This window comes from Salmo salar, chromosome 16 (assembly GCF_965601325.2).
Source record: "Salmo salar chromosome 16, fSalSal1, whole genome shotgun sequence".
In the NCBI taxonomy this organism is placed as follows: Eukaryota; Metazoa; Chordata; class Actinopteri; order Salmoniformes; family Salmonidae; genus Salmo; species Salmo salar.
In genome coordinates this window covers 39,191,476-39,214,023 of record NC_138306.1, presented here as the reverse complement: position 1 = coordinate 39,214,023, position 22,548 = coordinate 39,191,476, and the positions used below count along the sequence as shown (strand labels likewise).

Genomic DNA, 22,548 nt, shown 5'->3' with positions numbered 1-22,548 from the left:
CGAAATAGAGTCGCCACCGAGGATGGCAGATCCGTGAGCAGAGCGGGGTCTACGTCCCGCACCGGAGCCGCCACCGAGGCTAGATGCCCACCCGAACCCTCCCCTATAGTCAGGTTTTGCGGCCGGAGTCCGCACCTCTCGGGGGGTACCGTCGCCTGAGGCTCCGGACCGCCGGCCGTCGCCGCAGGCTCCGGACCGGAGACCGCCTCAGGAGGTTCCGGACCGTGGGCCGTCTCAGGAGGTTCCGGACCGTGGGCTGTCGCCGGAAGCTCTGGACTGGGAACTGTCGCCGGAAGCTCTGGACTGGGAAGGCGCACTGGAGGCCTGGTGTGTGGAGCCGGGACAGGTGGCACCAGATTGGTGACACGCACCTCAGGGAGAGTGCGAAGAGCAGGCACAGGACGTACTTGGCTGTGGAGGCACACTGGAGACCTGGTGCGTAGAACCGGTGCAGGATATACTGGACCATGGAGGCGCACTGGAGGTCTGGAGCATAGAGCTGGCACAACCCGTCCTGGCTGGATACTCACTTTAGCCCGGCAAGTGCGGGGCGCTGGCACAAGACGCACTGGGCTGTGAAGGCGCACTGGCGACAGTGCGTAGAGCCGGCGCAGGATATCCTGGACCGAGGAGACGTACTGGAGACCAGGAGCGCTGAGCCGGCACAACCCCATCCTGGCTGAATGCCCACTCTAGCCCGGCAAATGCGGGGAGCCGGCAACGAGCGCACCGGGCTGTGAATGCGCACTGGAGATACAGTGCGTATCGCTGCATAACACGGTGCCTGACCGGTCACACGCTCCCCACGGTAAGCACGGGGAGTTGGCTCAGGTCTAAACCCTGACTCCGCCAATCTCCCCATGTGACCCCCCCCCCCCCCCCCAAAAAAATTGGAGCTGCCTCTCGGGCTTCCATTGTCGTTCTAACTCCTCGTATCATCGCCGTTCCTCTCTTGCTGCCTCCATCTACTCCCTTGAACGGCGATACTCTCCACTTCGCGTCCAGGGCCCCACTCCACTCATGATCTCCTCCCATGTCCACTCATCCTGGCCACACTGCTTGGTCCGTTTATGGTGGGATCTTCTGTCAAGGTTGTTTGTAGAGAAGGACCAAGGCGCAGCGTGAGTATCGTTCCACATCTTTATTAATATGTGAAAACTTCGCAAGACAAACACTAAACTATAAACAAAATAACAAACCGTGACGACAGAAGTGCAACATGCACTAACTCAAAATAAGATCCCACAAACAACAGGTGGGAAAAGGCTGCCTAAATATGATCCCCAATCAGAGACAACGATAGACAGCTGCCTCTGATTGAGAACCATATCAGGCCAACATAGAAATACAACATCTAGATAACCCACCCTAGTCACACCCGACCTAACCAAAATAGAGAATAAAAAGGATCTCTAAGGTCAGGGCTTGACAATTCAGTTCCAACCAAAGCACAATATTTTACAAACATATCACTTGATCACTTCAAGTGAGATAAACACACTCATTTAGCCATTGCCCCATACATTTAGCAATTTGTTCCCTTGTTGCGAGGCCATGTCTCCAAAATGGAATAAGTTGAGCTGTAATGAGGACTCTGACCTGTATAGTGTATAAGGGGGATCACTGAACCAAGGACCATACACCACTTACATTAACTACATTGACCTCTTCACAGAATTGTCAGCTCTCGCTGTATCTGACACATACATACGCACGCGCGCACAAACTCAGACGCACAACACATTGTTAGACAACACTTAAATAACAGAGCATTGGTACACAGTAGTTGCACACTTAACGTATGTGATATAATAACGCTCATAACTCTCATAAATACTAAAAACTCCCACTCTCTTTTGCTTGTCAGCTGTAAGAGGTCACATTCTCTATGTGCTCTCTCAAACCAAACCATACCCAAATACTGGCTTCGAACAAAGGTCGTACTTGTGGTACATATACTGCTGGGGGATATGATATGGGTAAGGTGCAGCAGTTAGATTTGGTGTACTTCTCGCTCCTTCTATAACAAAAGCACATTTACCCCGCCAAGGGCAAATGACCTTTCTGACCTAATTGGCATTACATCTGAGTATAATGACCAGATAAGCAATCATGAGGTGACTTTTGAATGTTATTTGAAAATAGCTTATGCCTTTTATCTTGCATTTGATAATACAACCAGAAAATGAAGAGGTGGTCATATAGTATTATCATCATCATAACGATGTTTAGCAATCCAGTCATTTCTATGACTACAAGAGAAGAGACACGTGAAGATGGGAGATGAGATATTATCAAGATAACAAATTAATTCAAAAACCTGTGATAAAGTCTGAAAGGGTAAACATTGTCCAACATTGTGAAGTTGAACATTGAAATAAACAAGACAGACACATTATCAGACATCTTCTGTTTTGCTGCCTATAGTATAGACTATGTTGCTGTCCTTTAGTGGACGTGGGTTATCAAGGCACCTCTTCAACTGTAATACTCTAGTTTTACAATATAAACTAGCCATGACCATTGTGTCATACATCGACTGTAGAAATAGTTCCCCATATAGGCACCAAAATGTCATGATAAGAGAAAACATGTTGATATTATAAAAACGTCAAATCTAGCGAGAGCACCATGTTGACAATAGAACTTCGCAGTGAGGGAGGTTAAAATAAGCTGTTTGTCATTGTGTTGGTGTCAGCTTAGAGGTTTTACAATTAAAATAAATAATAATAATAAAAAGCCATCAGGGATATCACAGTAGCAAAACAAAGTGGCCATTGTAGCTACATCCTCCTGCTCCAGGAGTACTCAATCAGTGTTGGGTTCAAAATCTACCCAGACTGAAAAAGAGCTAGACTAAAATTGAGTTTCAGTTTGGTCTCTCTCCTGTGTCTCCTCTCCTCCCTCCAGGCTGTGTGTCTGTTAGTAGACGTATAGCAGTATTTCCCCTCAGGGCAGTAAGGTCAGGGCGGTGACAGTTTGCCGACATCAAAGGAAACCGCCGGCTCTCTCAGCTCCGCGCCTTCAATGACAATGCTGGGATGCGTCTCCTGGGTCTCCATGGAAACAGGCGAAGTGGAGTTGGTGGAGGTGGCAGAGTGCAGAGCAAAGTGATGCCCGTCCACCGACAGCAGCATGGGGGTTCCGGAACGTTTGAGCGCCTCACTCATAGAGATGTGCACCTCCTCTGGCGTGAGTCCCATGTCCTTACTATATTCAGATGGAGACTTCCTCTTGATCCTCTCGTACGTCTTGTCCACCTGGCCCTCCGGGAAGGGTTCGCTGTCCTGGAAACGTCCCAGCAGCCAGATGAAGAAGCCGAAGAGGACAAAGGCAGCCAGGCTGGGGATGAAGGCCAGGCACTTGACTTCCAGGCTGGCACCCACGTAGCGGCTATGCAGGAACATGTCGCGATGCACGTACGAGCGGTTGGTCAGCGGGTCCACGTGGCTGGAGCGCCACTTGTAGGTGAGCGTGCTGCGGTTGAAGTTGCCCAGCGTGTGGGGCTCCTCCACAGTGAAGATCTTCTCCCCTGGACCAACGTACTGGCCGTACTCGTAGGGCTTGTAGAAGATCTGGTTCTTCCACATATTCAGGTCGAGGATTAACACCAGAAAGATGATGCCGTAGTTGAACCACTTACCTGCAGGGACAAACAATATAGAGGGTCAAACAATATGGAGGGTCATTTCTAGATGTCAAAATCCAGTTTTATTGTATTTATTGTGCCCAAGCTGACATTGACATGCTCTTTAGTTCACTGATTGCTGTACTGTTGGGACAAATTCTAAAGCTTTTATGAATCAAATGAATTTAAGGTAATCAATTGACAAAACACAGACAGACAGACAGTATGTGTGTTAAGGCGTATGAGAATTTATTTGTAGGTATCAGGTCCAACATTGACACTTAATGAAATGAGGTCATAATATTAATGGTAGCAATCTCTCCAGGTTTACTGATCTAAAGGCAGCGACTTACAGGAACAATTAGGGTTAAGTGCCTTGCTCAAGGGCACATCCACAGATATTTCACCTAGTCGGCTTAGAGACTTGAACCAGCGACCTTTCAGTTACCGGCCCAACGCTCTTAACCTCTAGGCTACCTGTCGCCCCACGAGTTTAATAAATTACTTAAAATTAAAGAAAACAAGTGCAACACATTTAATAATATCAATACTTGGGGCATGCTGTGGAACAGAATGAAACCTAGGTGATTGTTTAAATGGAAGAGTTTACTCTCATATGTTTATACACATTGCACCTTTCTGTCTGACGCAGTAGGAATGCTAGGTGCGGGGGGGGGGGGGGGTGGGGGGAAGAAACAAGCAACACTGGTAGGATGAAGAAGACACATGTCAGAACGGGTATATCTGATCTGTATTCATCTTAGGCCAGTGTCATGGTGCAACCATCCAAACACAGCTGGTCAGATGGAATGTAAAAATATTGAAGTAATAGTGGTAACCCTCTATACCACCTAAATCAATTGGGATAGTATAGTATGTTTACTTATATAGTATGCTTGCTAATATATGTACCTGTGATATGGATGTGGTACTCCTCTTTGAAGATGCTCTTGCAGACAGGAAGTTTGAACTTGAGCTGAGTGGTGGACATGCCAGGCAGGTTCATATCCAGGTCGCCCATGAACTGAGGAAAATCCCAATCCTAATGGCATCAAACATATGATCAAACAATGCAAATACAAAATACAGCAGCCCATCAAAATCATTTACTGATAGTGAAAGCTTTTACTGAAGTAAACAACATACATCATGTAATACCTAGCATAAAAGCAAAGACAAAAGAAGAATCTGAACAACACACAGGCTCCAAAGTCTAATGGTGCGTGTGTAGCAGGGATTTATTTTCATTTATAAAATGATACTAACTAGGGATTCAGAGGAGTTGTCCATTGACAGGTAAGTTACCACAGAGGTCAAAAGCCTAACTGTGACCTGCAGTGCACAGTGTGTGCTTACATGGCCTTGTATTGTGCCTGTGTGCATTGAGGTTTTCTCATGTCAAAACACCTCAGGAATCACTCACAGACATCTATAAGTTGCCCTCCCTGTCTCAGTCTTTGCTTTGGAATAGTCAATACAGACTCAATATTGTATAGATGGAACATTGTCTGAAATAAACAAGCGATAATGTCTGGGAAGAATGTGATGAGTGCTGAACAGATAGAGGGACATACTGGTCATCTTAGACAACAAAAGCACACTGAGATCTTTCCATCTTTTTATGAATAGCTGCATTTTCCTCAGATTCTAACAGTCTAGTTATGTACCTAAACAGCAGCCATTTCTAATGCTATAAAATTCTAGACATTTTAAGATGTTAGGGTGAATGAAGAATCCATATGTATGAATGTTCATATGGAAAAATATGAGAAGGGATTTCCCCCTTGATATTAATTAGACCTTCCACCTACTCAACTGTACTTCGTTTCCTGATACAGTCCCACTAATAAGCTTGACATTTAAGTCATGTGCCCCCCTCACAATAAATAATGAGTCTCTAGGACATACTGTAGTAAACAGTGCACACACGCACACATGCATGCGCACGCACAGAAGCACACAAAATAGTTACAAGCTCGCTAGGTCACAATTGATTCTTTGGAAGAGACACTCACACAGTGGCTGTGTCACTCATGGGGACACTACGTCACCTGCCTTTAGTAAAGGTAGACATCAAGAATGTGAGCCCTTTGGGTGTTGCCATAGAGTTGCATTAGAAGTGCCCTTCCAAGAAAGCTCAATGTCATTGGCCACAGATAAAATTTGGTCTAATCACGTGATATCTACAGTAGCTTTGACTGGACAACATCTTACTTTCAAAATCTTAGTTAGCAGTCATCATCATAAATCAAGTAGACAATCTTTTTAATGCTTGTCATATGAAGAGAAATAATGAAGAGAAATTATAGATAAAACGTATCGGTGCTCATCGGCCATTGGACATAAACATTTCACAACAAGTTGGAAATCGCAAATTCATGAATGAGTTGTTAGGAAGGAATCGGTGACAGTGGCTAACCGCAAGCATTGCAACTGGGAAGTCAGACTGAAAAAATAAGTTTTGAAAGGTCATTCAACTCGGAATTGTAAATATTTTTCTTTGATGACCAAATTTGCCAATGAAGGACTGCCACGCACAAGAAGGTGAGTCCAAAAATGTCTTATATGATGTAATATGCAGGGAGATATGGTCAGCCATATCAGTTATGTTTTAAAAAAAGGCAGTAAACAAGGCTGAATGAATTGTTTCACTGCCAGACAAGGCTCTGCTGATAGCCAGGTGTAGTGGTGGTAAGGATTCACTCCATTGTGTTGTTGGGACATCTTTATGTAAGCTCTAACAGTTTGTGGGCATCGCTTGTCGCCGTTATGGTGCAATTAATGTATTGTTTAGTGTTGGGATAACCCAAACATGGGTTAATTTAACCATCAGTTGGGTTTTATTCATTTTCATGCTGGGTTGACCCAGCAGCTGGGTCTTTTTTAACGTAATCCTCAGGTTCTTTTCAGGAGGTGTGGCTTATTAGGGGTGTGGCTTTCCGACAGTTATTTTTGGCCATCCGTGAGAGTAAATGTCATTCCTGTTCATCATGTTTTTTACTTTTCTTGTTGAAAAGCTTTATCTCAAATATAAATACAGTACACACACTATAAGGTAAAAAAAGATATGTTTTGAGAAATATAGTGGTTAGACAATTGCAAACTTCAAGGAGTAGGACATTCAAGGAGTTGGTTTGATGGGACGTCATGATGTCGTCGGCCTTGCCCCTCGCTTGAGGAACAATAGAGGAACAATAGAGGAAGAACAGAGAACAAAAGAGGAAAGGCCCACCCCCCTCACTTGTGCTAGTTCATGACTTACCTGGACCACCTATTGAGATGTGCCTTTTGTAAATCAGATGACATATTAGGTAAAAAGGAGACTGGAGTGCCACTTTAAGTTTGTACACTGCAAATAAAAATGTTCCTTAAATATTTTTACACATTACATATTCTACTATAATATTAATAACAGGATTTTTTACACATTGCAACAAGGTGATGTCTATCACAACATTGAGATTTGTATAGGCTTCTAAGGAACTCTGTTAGTTTCAGTAAAGCTTCAAAAGTGTCTGTGTTCAACCTTACCATGGGATAACAAAACAACAGAACAGAGTTGCTTATACTCACAGGTGGCCAAACATAACTATCTAAAAGCCACAACTCTACTAAGCCACACCTCCAGTCTTCTGATCTAACCCACTGGGTCATATCTCAATAACCCCGCATCAATAACCCAGCACTAACAACTCAATCTTGCTCTTTTTAGAAAACAACCCAACTAAGTGGCCCAATGCCTGCTCCCAGCAGTTGGGTCATCCAAACAACCCAACATTTTTGAGACTATATCAGACAGAACACGTACATATGAAGGTGAATGAAGCCATTTCAAAGGCCGTGACATAGAGGCGGAGTAGAGGAGTGTTTATTGACTTTACCAGAGTAAAGTGCATGGACAGGCAGCCTCAGATCCATGTGAGCACTACCGGCGGGAACTAATTGAAATCATAAATAACCGCAGTAAACTTGCTTGCTGTACACAGAGCAGAAAACGAGAGGAGGCTAGCAATCATAAACAACGGAATCTGAAAAATGCAGGAGTGATGTGATTGGTGAGTAGTTGGGTACTGGCTGGGGCCAGGGAGTCAAAATAGGGATGTCATACTATGGAGACTGCTGTAGTCATGAGGCAGGAGATGAGAACTGAAACTGACAGCATGCTGAATAATAATAATATATGCCATTTAAGAGACGCTTTAATCCAAAGTCACTTACAGTCATGCATGCACACATTTTACATATGGGTGGCCCCAGGAATCAAACCTACAACTCTGGTATTACAGACAACATGCTCTATCAACTGAGCCATACAGGACCAAGATGGTCACTATGCCTTGGCTTGTTTCTGAGATGGAAAGGGACCCTGGTGAAAAGCAAGGAGGCCTATGCAAACAAAAGCAGGCATGGTAAGAAGTTGTGAAAAGTTGTAATCTTGTAATAAAGTCATTTAAAACTATTGAATGGCTGAGCTGAGGGAAATGAAATAGCATTGAAAATACATTATATCGGATTTGTTCTTATATAGTTTTGTCAGTTATTGTACTACAGATAAATCATTTGTGCTTATAATAAAAGTGTGGTAACAACAGGTGCCAAGTGTGCAGAATAAGGTAGACTGAAGTATTATTGACACAATAAGGTTGTGCACTTATATATGTGCAGCTACTAGGTAGTTTCAATAATGAATACTGTAGAAACAGACATTTAAGGGATACTACAGATTAGACTACTCCACATCCTTTAATAAGCAACAACAAAGCTGTGGAAATACACTACATGACCAAAAGTATGTGGACACCTGCTCGTCGAACACCTCATTCCAAAATCATAGGCAATAATTTGGAGTTGATCAACCCTTTGCTGCTATAACAGCCTCCACTCTTCTGGGAAGGCTTTCCACTAGATGTTGGAACATTGCTGTGGGGACTTGCTTCCATTCAGCCACAAACATTAGTGAGGTCTGGCGATGGTGTTGGGCAATTAGGTCTGGCTCGTCCCAAAGGTGTTCATCTTAAAGATGTTCGATGGGGTTGAAGTCAGTGCTCTGTGCAGGCCAGTCAAGTTATTCCACACCAATCTCTACAAACAATTTCTGTATGGACCTCGCTTTGTTATGGGGGAACAAACTTTACAGTTGACATTTTGCATTCGGGCAGGTTGCGTTCACCTGGCATCCACGAAACCCAGATTCGTCCGTCGGACTGCCAGATGGAGAAGTGTGATTCATCACTCCAGAGAACGCATTTCCACTGCTCCAGAGTCCAATGGCGGCGAGCTTTACACCACTCCAGCCGACGCTTGGCATTGTGCATGGTGATCTTAGGCCTGTGTATGGCTGCTCGGCCATAAAAACCCATTTTGATGAAGCTCCCGACGAACAGTGATTGGGCTGACGTGGCTTCCAGAGGCAGTTTGGAACTCGGTAGTGTGTGTTGCAACCAAGGACAGTCGATTTTTACGTACTCGGCACTTCAACGCTCGGCGGTCCCATTCTGTGAGCTTATGTGGCCTACCACTTCACGGCTGAGCCGTTGTTGCTCCTAGACGGTTCCACTTCACAATAGCAGTACTTACAGTTGACCGGGGCAGCTCTAGCGGGGTAAAAATTTGACGAACTGACTTGTTGGAAAGGTGGCATCCTACAATATAACAGTGCCACGTTGAAAGTCACCCAGCTCTTCAGTACGGGCCATTCTACTGCCAGTGTTTGTCTATGGAGATTGTATGGTTGTGTGCTCGATTTTATACACCTGTCAGCAACGGTATGGCTGAAATAGTCAAATCCAGTAATTTGAAGGGGTGTCCACATACACTATATATACAAAAGTATGTTCATTAAACATTAGCAGAAGCCAAACTAAATCTGGCTTGCGTTACAAACCAACCAGTCTCCATTTAGCTTGGTTGGGTTGAAAGCTCTTTGAAACACTGTTATGCATTTTCTACCCAGACAAAACATTTGCATATTCATGAGTATGCCACTGACAAATCCTTCATTGATGTATAGTCTCCTGTGGGATGGAGAACATTGGGTGGAAAAAAGGAAAGAAAACATAACATTTTATGAGTCATCATTAAGGAAGGCCTGGGTTCACAGAGGAGGAGAGGGTGTAGGTCCTTGCCTGAAGCCTGGCCAGATTGCTGGATAGCTGGGTGGATGATGGGATGGTGGATTAGGGGTAAAGATGTAAAGCAGAGGGGTTTGTAGACATGCAGGCTCAGACAGAGTAAATGTCTCCCTCTTTCATCCAAGTACCACAGTGCCCGTTTTTTATTTCACTAGGCAAGTCAGTTAAGAACAAATTCTTATTTACAATGACAGCCTATGTGCCTTGTTCAGTGGCAAAATGACAGATTTTTATCTCGTCAGCTCGGGGATTTGATCTAGCAACCTTTCGGTTACTGGCCCAATGCTCTAACCGCTAGGCTACCTGCCGCCTCGTGACTGAGGGAGGGTGAGGAAGGGGAGAGATAGAGGAAAAAGTGGGGGACAGTATAGGAGTCCAGCTAGTTTTTAATTGGCCATGAAATGGAAGCCCCTACCTGCATGACAATGAGCAGGTCAAAGACCAAGATGAAGGATACCAGGAATGCCCTGGAGACCTCGTCGCTGGGAAGAAAACCCCGGTTCAGGTTGTCCCAGCTGATCCAGTCAGTGCTGATGACCAGCAAAACCACTGATGTCAGAGTGATCAGGACCGTCCTGGAGGAGACAGGAAGTAAAACCGCATTACTTTCCTGTTAATAACCTGGTACACTCCACAGATTTACTAATTACCACTTTATTAGTCCATTTGTTACGGCGGACGACAATAATTTGCCTTCTGCTAATTTCTCTAAAGTACACAACAACAATATAATTACAACAGGAAGTTATCATAGGTTTATGTAAATATTAATGATGGTTAATCATTCTGTTAGGTATCATTTGATGTTTATCTGTGTGTTACAGACTTTGGATTTAGCAAACTATATTTGGCTCCTCTTTGTACTTGTTTCAATGTCATTCAGTAATTATTACACTGGTGTTGTGTGGGTTGTTGCATCCCCATGGTGACTGGCTGCGTTGCCGGTAGCTTGCACCAAGTTCATCATATCATATTTCAAATGTTGTGAGACACAGTTTGCATTTTAAAAATCTAAAGTGGATTCTTTCCCCTCCAGTCCAGATTACACATTTTTGGCACTGTCGTTTGTGATTTACCCAGATTCTTTGTCGCATAATGTCAAGATACATTTCTCAACATATTTATTAATCATACTTTCTCAACCAGTATTTGAGATTTACAAATCATACTTTCTCCCAAGAGTACACATTGATTGTGACAGTCAGACTGGGGGCATTCAGTAATAAGACAAAGGCTTCCAGAGGAGCCACAGAGACTATAGTTCGACACCCTGCATCCTAAAATAGAAGAACAATCAATTCTATGGGAAACATAATGCATTGGAGAGTGTGACTTTGAACTTCCATTTCTTGGTAATTTACCAATTGAAATGCTCAGATAATTCCAAACTACTCCAACACATGTTGATGTTTGTACATAAGCTCAAATATCCGCATCCCAGTAGTGACCCTAGTGTCTTGTCCAATAACCACCATTAGGGACATAGATCTACTACTGTACATTGGATTTCTGATACACTGTTTATACACACTGCATATTTATATACTGGATTGTTGACATAACTCACTGTAATATATCTAGTGCTGTACATATATATTTATAGTTTATATATATATATATATATATATATATAGTTTATCAGCATAGATTGCATTTGGATTACTGATACAGTACTTTTGGGGTTGTTAATTAGATTCGTTTGGACATTCTTGATTTCTTGTTATTGATTATTTGTGTACTTTTTGGAATTTTTTTACTGCACTGTTAGGAGCCAGTAACACAAGCATTTCGCTGCACCCGCTATAACATCTGCTAAACTGTGTACGCGACCAATAAACTTTGATTTGAGATAAGGGCATCAAACTGTCATGTTTGACTTGCAGTTTTATTTATATATCTACTTCACCATTATTTAGCCAGGTAGGCTAGTTGAGAACAAGTTCTCATTTGCAACTGCGACCTGGCCAAGATAAAGCATAGCAATTCGACACATACAACAACACAGAGTTACACATGGAATAAACAAAACATACAGTCAATAATACAGTAGAAAAAAGAAAACAAAAAAGTCTATATACAGTGAGTGCAAATGAGGTAAGATAAGGGAGTTAAGGCAATAAGTAGGCCAAGGTGGCGAAGTAATTACAATATAGCAATTAAACACTGGAATGGTAGATGTGCAGAAGATGAATGTGCAAGTAGAGATACTGGGGTGCAAAGGAGCAAGATAAATAAATAAATACAGTATGGGGATGAGGTAGATAGATTGGCTGTTTACAGATGTGCTATGTACAGGTGCAGTGATCTGTGAGCTGCTCTGACAGCTGGTGCTTAAAGCTAGTGAGGGAGATATGAGTCTCCAGCTTTAGTGATTTTTTCAGTTCGTTCCAGTCATTGGCAGCAGAGAACTGGAAGGAAAGGCGACCAAAGGAGAAATTGGCTTTGGGGTGACCAGTGAGATATACCTGCTGGAGCGCGTGCTACGAGTGGGTCCTGCTAGGGTGACCAGTGAACTGAGATAAGGTGGGGCTTTATCTAGCAGAGACTTGTAGATAACCTGTAGCCAGTGGGTTTGGCGATGAGTATGAAGCGAGGGCCACCAACGAGAGCGTACAGGTCGCAATGGTGGGTAGTGTATAGGGCTTTGGTGACAAAACGGATGGCACTGTGATAGACTGCATCCAATTTGTTGAGTAGTGTGTTGGAGTCTATTTTATAGATAACATCGCCGAAGTCGAGGATCGGTAGGATGGTCAGTTTTAGGAGGGTATGCTTGGCAGCATGAGTGAAGGATGCTTTGTTGCGATATAGGAAGCCGATTTTAGATTTAATTTTGGATTGGAGATGCTTAATGTGAGTCTGGAAGGAGAGTTTACAGTCTAACCAGACACCTAGGTATTTGTAGTTGTCCACATATTCTAAGTCAGAGCCGTCCAGAGTAGTGATGCTGGACGGGCGGGCAGGTGCGGGCAGTGATCGATTGAATAGCATGCATTTAGTTTCCCTTGCATTTAAGAGCAGTTGGAGGCCACGGAAAGAGAGTTGTATGGCATTAAAGCTCATCTGGAGGTTAGTTAACACAGTGTCCAGAGAGGGGCCAGAAGTATACAGAATGGTGTCGTCTGCGTAGAGGTGGATCAGAGAATCACCCGCAGCAAGAGCGACATCATTGATGTATAGAGTGAAGAGAGTCGGCCCGAGAATTGAACCCTGTGGCACCCCCATAGAGACTGCCAGGGGTCCGGACAACAGGCCCTCCGATTTGACACACTTAACTCTATCAGAGAAGTCGTTGGTAAACCAGGCGAGGCAATCATTTGAGAAGCCAAGGCTGTCGAGTCTGCCAATAAGAATGTGGTAACTGACAGAGTCGAAAGCCTTGGCCAGGTCGATGAATGAATACGGCTGCACAGTACTGTCTCTTAACGATGCCGGTTATAATGTCATTTAGGACCTTGAGTGTGGCTGAGGTGCACCCATGACCAGCTCTGAAAGCAGATTGCACAGCGGAGAAGGTACGGTGGGATTCGAAATGGTTGGTAATCTGTTTGTTAACTTGGCTTTCGAAGACCTTAGAAAGACAGGGTAGGATAGATATAGGTCTGTAGCAGTTTGGGTCTAGAGTGTCACCCCCTTTGAAGAAGGGGATGACCGCAGCAGCTTTCCCATCTTTGGGAATCTCAGACGATACGAAAGAGAGGTTGAACAGGCTAGTAATAGGGGTTGCAACAATTTCGGCAGGTAATTTTAGAAAGAAAGGGTCCAGATTGTCTAGCCCGGCTGATTTGTAGGGGTCCAGATTTTGCAGATCTTTCAGAACATCAGCTATCTGGGTTTGGGTGAAGGAGAAATGGTGGGGGCTTTGGCGGGTTGCTGTGGAGGGTGCCTGGCAGTTGACCGGGGTAGGGGTAGCCAGGTGGAAAGCATGGCCAGCCGTAGAGAAATACTTATTGAAATTCTCAATTATAGTGGATTTATCGGTGGTAACAGTGTTTCCTAGCCTCAGGGCAGTGGGCAGCTGGGAGGAGGTGCTCTTATTCTCCATGGACTTTACAGTGTCCCAGAACTTTTTTGAGTTTGTACTACAGGATGCAAATTTCTGTTTGAAAAAGCTAGCCTTAGCTTTCCTAACTGCCTGTATGTATTTGTTCCTAACTTCCCTGAAAAGTTGCATATCACGGGGGCTATTCGATGCTAATGCAGAATGCCACAGGATGTTTTTGTGCTGGTTAAGGGCAGGCAGGTCAGGGGTGAACCAAGGACTATATCTATTCGATGCTAATACAAAACGCCACAGGATGTTTTTGTGCTGGTTAAGGGCAGGCAGGTCAGGAGTGAACCAAGGACTATATCTATTCCTACTACTACATTTTTTGAATGGGGCATGTTTATTTAAGATGGCGAGGAAGGCACTTTTAAAGAATAACCAGGCATCCTCTACTGACGGGATGAGGTCAATGTCATTCCAGGATACCCCGGCCAGGTCGATTAGAAAAGCAGTGTTTTAGGGAGCGTTTGACAGTGATTGTGGGTGGACGTTTGGTCGAAGACCCATTAACCTCTCTGGGCTAGGTGGCACCAAATCGTCCCACCTACGTAACAGCCAGTGTAATCCTGTGGCGCGTTATTCAAAAACCTCAAAAATGCAAAAACTTCAATTTTTCAAACATATGACTATTTTACACCATTTTAAAGACAAGACTCTCGTTAATCTAACCACACTGTCCGATTTCAAAAAGGCTTTACAACGAAAGCAAAACATTAGATTATGTCAGCAGAGTACCCAGCCAGAAATAATCAGACACCCATTTTTCAAGCTAGCATATAATGTCACATAAACCCAAACCACAGCTAAATGTAGCACTAACCTTTGATGATCTTCATCAGATGACAACCCTAGGACATTATGTTATACAATACATGCATGTTTTGTTCAATCAAGTTCATATTTATATCAAAAACCAGCTTTTTACATTAGCATGTGACTAGCATGTGACTAGCATTCCCATCGAACACTGCCGGTGAATTTACTAAATTACTCACGATAAACGTTCACAAAAAGCATAACAATTATTTTAAGAATTATAGATACAGAACTCCTCTATGCACTCGATATGTCCGATTTTAAAATAGCTTTTCGGTGAAAGCACATTTTGCAATATTCTCAGTAGATAGCCCGGCATCACAGGGCTAGCTATTTAGACACCCAGCAAGTTTAGCACTCAGCAAAGTCACATTTACTATAAGAAAAATGTTATTACCTTTGCTGTCTTCGTCAGAATGCACTCCCAGGACTTCTACTTCAATAACAAATGTTGGTTTGGTCCAAAATAATCCATTGTTATATCCAAATAGCGGTGTTTTCTTTGTGTGTTCAAGACACTATCCGAAGTGTAAATAAGGGTCACGAGCATGGCGCAATTCGTGACAAAAAATGTCTAAATATTCCATTACCGTACTTCAAAGCATGTCAACCGCTGTTTAAAATCCATTTTTATGCCATTTTTCTCGTAAAAAAGCGATAATATTCCGACCGGGAATCAGCATTTAGGTAAACAGAGGAAAGAAAATAAAGCATTCGGTCGACTCGGGCACGCGCCTAAGCCCACAGTACTCTGATCGGCCACTTGCCAAACGCGATAAAGTGTTTCAGCCAGAGCCTGCCTCGATATCCTTCAGCTTTTTCCCGGGCTCTGAGAGCCTATGGGAGCTGTAGGAAGTGTCACGTTATTGCAAAGATCCTCAGTCTTCAATAAAAAGAGCCAAGATAAAACACAACTTGTCAGACAGGCCACTTCCTGCATGGAATCTTCTCAGGTTTTGGCCTGCCATATGAGTTCTGTTATACTCACAGACACCATTCAAACAGTTTTAGAAACTTTAGGGTGTTTTCTATCCAAAGCCAATAATTATATGCATATTCTAGTTACTGGGCAAGAGTAGTAACCAGATTAAATCGGGTACGTTTTTTATCCAGCCGTGTCAATACTGCCCCCTAGCCCTAACAGGTTACTGATGCAGGCAATGAGGCAGTGATCGCTGACATCTTGAATGAAAACAGCAGAGGTGTATTTGGAGGGAGAGTTAGTTAGGATGATATCTATGAGGGTGCCCGTATTTACGGATTTGGGGTTGTACCTAGTAGGTTCATTGATAATTTGTGTGAGATTGAGGGCATCAAGCTTAGATTGTAGGATGGCCGGGGTGTTAAGCATGTCCCAGTTTAGGTCACCTAGTAGCACGAGCTCAGAAGATAGATGTGGGGCAATCAATTCACATATGGTATCGTGGGCACAGCTGGGGGCAGAGGGTGGTCTATAGCAAGCGGCAACAGTGAGAGACTTGTTTCTGGAAAGGTGAATTTTTAGAAGTAGAAGTTCGAATTGTTTGGGTACAGACCTGGACAGTAAGACAGAACTCTGCTGGCTATCTTTGCAGTAGATTGCAACACCGCCCCCTTTGGCAGTTCTATCTTGGCGGAAAATGTTATAGTTAGGGATGGAGATTTCAGGGTTTTTGGTGGTTTTCCTAAGCCAGAATTCAGACACGGCTAAGACATCCTGTCACGACTTCCGCCGAAGTTGGTCCCTCTCCTTGTTCGGCGGTCAACGTCACCGACCTTCTAGCCATCGCCGATCCACTTTTCATTTTCCATTGGTTTTGTCTTGTCTTCCATCACACCTGGTTCCAATTCCATCAATTACATGTTGTGTATTTAACCCTCTGTTCCCCCCCATGTCCTTGTACGTAATTGTTTGTTGTAGTGCTTGTGCACGGTATGCTGGTATTTACCGGGTTTTATTTGACCCATTTATTGTATTGTTCTGTTGACGGTGGTTTATGGTTATTAAACACAACCGTTGTAAATCAGTTTCCGCTCTCCTGCGCCTGACTTCTCTGCCGCCAGTAGCATCGCATTACACATCCGGGTTGGCAGAGTGTGCTAAAGCAGTGAGTAAAACAAACTTGGGGAGTAGGCTTCTAATGTTAACATACATGAAACCAAGGCTTTTACGGTTACAGAAGTCAACAAATGAGAGCACCTAGGGAGTGGGAGTGGAGCTAGGCACTGCAGGACCTGGATTAACCTCTACATCACCAGAGGAACAGAGGAGAAATAAGGCAGTAATCATTAACCAGGACAGTGATGGACGAGGCATATTGATATTAGAGAGAGGCATGCGTAGCCAAGTGAACATATGGGTCCAGTGAGTGGTTGGGCTGGCTGGGGACACGGCGATTCAGACAGTTAGCAGGCTGGTGCTAACAAGCTAGCAGTTAGTAGGCCGGGGCTAACAAGCTAGCAGTTAGCATGCCGGTGGTAACAAGCTAGCAGTTAGCAGACCGGGGCTAGCAAGCTAGCAGTTAGCAGATTAGGTTAGCAAGCAACCAGTTAGCAGACCGGGGAAAGCAAGCTAGCAGTTAGCAGACCGGGGCTAGCAAGTTAGCAGTTAGCAGACCGGGGCTAGCAAGCTAGCAGTTAGCAGACCAGGGCTAGCAAGCTAGCAATTAGTAGACCGGGGCTAGCAAGTTAGCAGAAGGGCCTTTGGGGGACGTCACGATGGAGGTAAGTCTGTTTTTGCCTCTTCGTGCGGTGACGTCGATAGACCAGTCGTGGATTAGTAGGGTTCCAAGTAGCTCTAGGTAGCTAGCAGGCCGTGGTTAGCAGAATGGGCCTTCAGCGAACGTCGCGCCTGAGGGGCCTGTTGGAATCCTCGGGCAGATTATGTCGGTATTCCAGTCGTAGAGGATCGGCGGGGTTCCGTGCCCCGTACCGGCAGTAGAAGGGGTCCGGATATTGTAGCCCAGGAGTGTGCTTCGGTGGTAGCCCAGGAGCCCTAGCCGGGCTAGCTTCAGGCTAATTGGTGCTTGCTCCGGGATGGAAATGCTAGCCAGGAGTAGTCACCCGGGATTGTGGTTAGCTAGTTGCGAAGATCCAGATGAAAATGTTCAGAGTTTGCAGTAGGAATCCGGGGATATGGAGAGAAAAAAAAGAGGTCCGTTATGCTCTGGTTTGAGTCACGTTGAACAAACTGGTGAGAGCTTTCCGAGCTAAAGGTTAGCTGATGACCGCTAGCAGTGGTTTCCTGACTGATAGCTGGTAGGTAGTTAGCTGGCTAGCTTCAGTTGATTCCAGATCTGAAGTAAATAGAAATACTTTAGGAAAAAAAACAGATCAACGTTGGGTGAGGCGGGTTGCAGGAGAGTATTTAGAAGTGGAGGTTTAGGAAAATATTTTAAAAAGATATGCAAAGAAAAATATATAAAAAGATATATACAAGAGACACGACAGGACAAAGACAAAGACGTCTGACTGCTACGCCATCTTGGATTTAATATAGTAGCGAACCATTTTCATGCTCACCTGGTGGAGTGAACCCCTCTGGGACCACAGGTGACCGTGAGATAGATTTAGACCAGGACTGTCTAAAACGACCATTGACCGCTCCCTTGTAATAAGCATTCCTCTGCACAGTGTAACAGTTTCAGTGGGTTATAGACCTGGCTCTGGCTCAGTGAGGTAAAGCAGTGTGTGTGTGTGTGTGTGTGTGTGTGTGTGTGTGTGTGTGTGTGTGTGTGTGTGTGCGCGCGCGTGCGTGTGTGTGTAAAGGCAGGGGTATAGCTGGCCTCGTGACCTTGCTGTGTCTATTGATTTCCTCTTCCTGTTCTTCTAATTAAAGGTGAAAGATTAACAGGGCTATTGACTGTGTGTTACTGTGTATAACCCCACGAGGAGCACAGGGCTTTGTCTGAATACCAATACATTAATGAATATATGCATACTAATGCACACACGCATACTCATGAACCCTAGCACCCACACACACATACTCATAATCCCCAGCATACACACATGTGCACACACATGTACACATACACTGATTGTGCTCAGAGGTAGCATACTGTAAATGCATTAGACTGGACAATAGAACATACCAGAAGAGGATGATCCTGTGGTTGCCTTGTTTCCAGAACCTTCTGGCAGCTTTTCCCCAGTCTGGGTAGTGCTGGTCCTGGAGCATCATGTCAGTGACCTGGGAATAAAACAGGATAACTTAACACGTGATATGTGTGAGGGACAAATAAACTAACATCAAACTGAGATAGTGTTTCCAGTAATCATTAATTTCTGAGTGATCTCTGAATGAGGCAAAAATTCATTCACAGAATCACATTTGTACAGGATTGAGCTTGTGTTATTTCATTGTGAATACAGTGTTAAAATGGATGTTTAGAATTTGCCATTCTGCCGATGGAACGCCGCAATGGAATGGCATAATCAATTCAAATGGCATTGCTTTGTTTATATTCCCATGCTATACAGTGAACCATTAAAAGTAATCTAGGTTTATTTATTTTCGATCAACATTAATTTAGATTTTAAAGGGTTGTTATACCCAACTATGCAAATCCAGACTTTCGGAGAAGGGACTTCATTGAGGCGAGGGTAATTTGTCAGCAGGCCACATCTCCTTCAGGCAGAGAGAGTGGAGAAAGATTTTGTTGAGAATAGGGGTGTTATGGTGACCGTATTACCGCCACACCAGAGGGCACGAGTCATGACCAGAGTCAAATTCCACGTGACCGTTTGGTCACGGTAACTAGGCTTCTCCGAGCTCTGATGCTGCTGATGGTCATTAGCAGCCTACCAAACTTCTCTGACATCAATGCAAATGTAATCGAAAATATAATCAAACACTTCATGAGAACCCATGAGATCATGTTGCGCAACATTTCTATAGGCTCAAATCAAATAACATTTTATTGGTCACATACACATGGTTAGCAGATGTTATTGCAGGTGTAGCGAAATGCTTGTGATTCTAGCTCCGACAGTGCAGTAATATCTAACAAGTTATTTAACAATTACAAAACATATACACGATACACACAAATCTAGTAAAGGAATGGAATTAGAATCTAAAAATATATGGACGAGCAATGTCAGAGAGGCATAGAATAAGATACAGTAGAATAGTATAGGATACAGTATATACATATGAGATGGGTAATGCAAGATATGTAGTGACTAGTGTTCCATTTATTAAAGTGGTCAGTGATTTCAAGACTATGTATATAGGCCGCAGCCTCTATGTGCTAGTGATGGCTATTTAGCAGTCTGATGGCCTTGAGATAGAAGCTGTTTTTCAGTCTCTCAGTCCCAGCTTTGATGCACCTGTACTGACCTTGCCTTCTGGATGATAGCGGGGGGAACAGGCAGTGGCTCGGGTGGTTGATGTCCTTGATGATCTTTTTGGCCTACCTGTGACATCGGGTGCTGTACCTGTCCTGGAGGGCAGGTAGTTTGCCCCCGGTGATGCGTTGGGCAGACCGCACCACCATCTGGAGAGCCCTGCGGTTGCAGGCGGTACAGTTGCCTTAGCAAGCGGTGATACAGCCCGACAGGATGCTCTCGATTGTGCATCTGTAAAAGTTTGTGAGGGTTTTAGGCGATAAGCCAAATTTCTTCAGCCTCCTGAGGTTGAAGAGGCGCTGTTGTGCCTTCTTCACATTTATGTCACTGTCTGTGTGAGTGGACCATTTCAGTTTGTCTGTGATGTGTGCGCCGAGGAACTTGAAACTTTCCACCTACTCCACTGCTGTCCCGTCGATGTGGATAGGGAGGTGCTCCCTCTGCTGTTTCATGAAGTCCACAATCATCTCCTATGTTTTATTGACGTTGAGTGAGAGGTTGTTTTCCTGACACCACACTCCCAGAGCCCTCACCTCCTCCTTGTAGGCTGTCACGTCATTGTTGGTATCAAATCAAATCAAAGTTCAAGCCTACTACTGTTGTCGTCTGCAAACTTGATGACTGAGTTGGAGGCGTGCATGGCCACACAGTCATGGGTGAACAGGGAGTACAGGAGGGGGCTGAGCACGCACCATTGTGGGGCCCCAGTGTTAAAGATCAGCGAAGTGGAGATATTTATTCCTACATTCACCACCTGGAGGCGGCCCGTCAGGAAGTCCAGGACCCAGTTGGACATGGCGGGGTTCAGACCCAGGGCCTCAAGTTTAATTGTTTACATTTTCATTTTTTTTATTTAACCAGGCAAGTCAGTTAAGAACAAATTCTTATTTACAATGACGGCCTACCCCAGCCAAATCCGGACAACACTGGGCCAATTGTGCGCCGCCCTATGGGACTCCCAATCATAGCCGGATGTAATGCAGCCTGGATACGAACCAGGTACTGCAGTGACACCTCTTTCACTGAGACGCAGTGCCTTAGACGACTGCGCCACTCAGGAGCCCAAATGATGAGTTTAGACGGTACTATGGTGTTGAACGCTGAGCTATAGTCAATGAACAGCATTCTTACATAGGTATTCCTCTTGTCCAGATGGGATAGGGCAGTGTGCAGTGTGACGGCGATTGCATCGTCTGTGGATCTATTGGGGTGGCAAGCAAATTTAAGTGGGTCTAGGGTGTCAGGTAAGGTAGAGATGATATGACCCTTGAACAGTCTCTCAAAGCACTTCATGATGAAAGAAGTGAGTGCTATGAGGCGAAAGTCATTTAGTTCAGTTACCTTTGCATTCTTGGGTACAGGAACAATGGTGGCCATCTTGAAGCATGTTTGGACAGCAGACTGGGATAGGGAGAGATAGAATATGTCCGTAAACACAACAACCAGCTGGTCTGCCATGCTCTGAGGATGCGGCTAGGGATGCCTTCTGGGCCGGCAGCTTTGCGAGGGTTAACACGCCTAAATATCTTACTCACATCGGCCATGGAGAAGGAGAGCCCACAGTCCTTGGTAGCGGACCGTGTCGGTGGCACTGTGTTATCCTCAAAGCGGGCGAAGAAGGTGTTTAGCTTGTCCAGAAGCAAGACATAGGTGTCCGCAACATGGCTGGTTTTCCTTTTGTAGTCCGTGATTGTCTGTAGACCCTGCAACATACGTCTCATGTCTGAGCCGTTGAATTGCGACTCCACTTTGTCTCTATATTGAAGTTTTTTTACGTTGATTACCTTACGGACGGAATAACTACACTTTGTATTCTGCCATATTCCCAGTCACCTTGTCATGGTTAAATGCGGTGGTTTGCGCTTTCAGATTTTTAAGTGAATGCTGCCATCTATCCACAGTTTCTGGTTAGGGTAGGTTTTAATAGTCACAGTGGGTACAACATCTCCTATACACTTCCTGATAAACTCAGTCACCGTATCAGTGTATTCGTCAATGTTATTCTCAGAGGCTACCCGGAACATATCCCAGTCCGCGTGATCAAAACAATCTTGAAGTGTGGATTCCGATTGGTCAGACCTGCGTTGAATAGTCCTTAGCACGGGTATTTCCTGTTTGAGTTTCTTCCTATAGGAAGTGTGGAGCAGAATGGAGTCATGATCAGATTTGCCGAATGGAGGGCGAGGGAGGGCCTTGTAGGCATCCTGGAAGTTGTGGTCGAGAGTTTTAGCAGAGCGAGTATTACAGTCGATGTGTTGATAGAACTTCGATAGCACTTTCCTCAAATTTGCTTTGTTAAAATCCCCAGCTACAATAAATATGGCCTCAGGATATGTGGTTTCCAGTTTGGATAAAGTCCAGTGAAGTTCTTTGAGGGCCGTCGTGGTATCGGCTGGAGGGGGAATATACACGGCTGTGACAATAACCGAAGATTATTCTCTTGGGAGGTAATACGGTCGGCATTTGATTGTGAGGTATTCTAGGTCGGGTAAACAAAATGACTTGAGTTCCTGTATGTTATCACAATCACACCATGAGTAGCTAATCATGAAACATACAGCCCGCCCTTCTTCCTGGAGAGATATTTATTCCTG

At 44.4% G+C, this 22,548-nt stretch overlaps 1 protein-coding gene across 1 annotated transcript in view; it reads right to left on the bottom strand.

Annotated features, from left to right (window-relative positions):
• Window positions 1–1,126: 1,126 nt before the first annotated feature.
• LOC106573612 (transmembrane protein 117) overlaps window positions 1,127–22,548 on the bottom strand; it is an 81,276-nt gene continuing 59,854 nt past the window's right edge. Inside the window, exons 5-8 of the mRNA XM_014148813.3 lie at window positions 18,697–18,794; window positions 10,175–10,334; window positions 4,541–4,670; window positions 1,127–3,643 (exon numbers count right to left, since the gene is read on the bottom strand). Coding sequence (XP_014004288.1) covers window positions 2,964–3,643; window positions 4,541–4,670; window positions 10,175–10,334; window positions 18,697–18,794 — 1,068 coding nt within the window. The 3' untranslated portion in view covers window positions 1,127–2,963. The remainder of the gene's footprint in view (window positions 3,644–4,540; window positions 4,671–10,174; window positions 10,335–18,696; window positions 18,795–22,548) is intronic.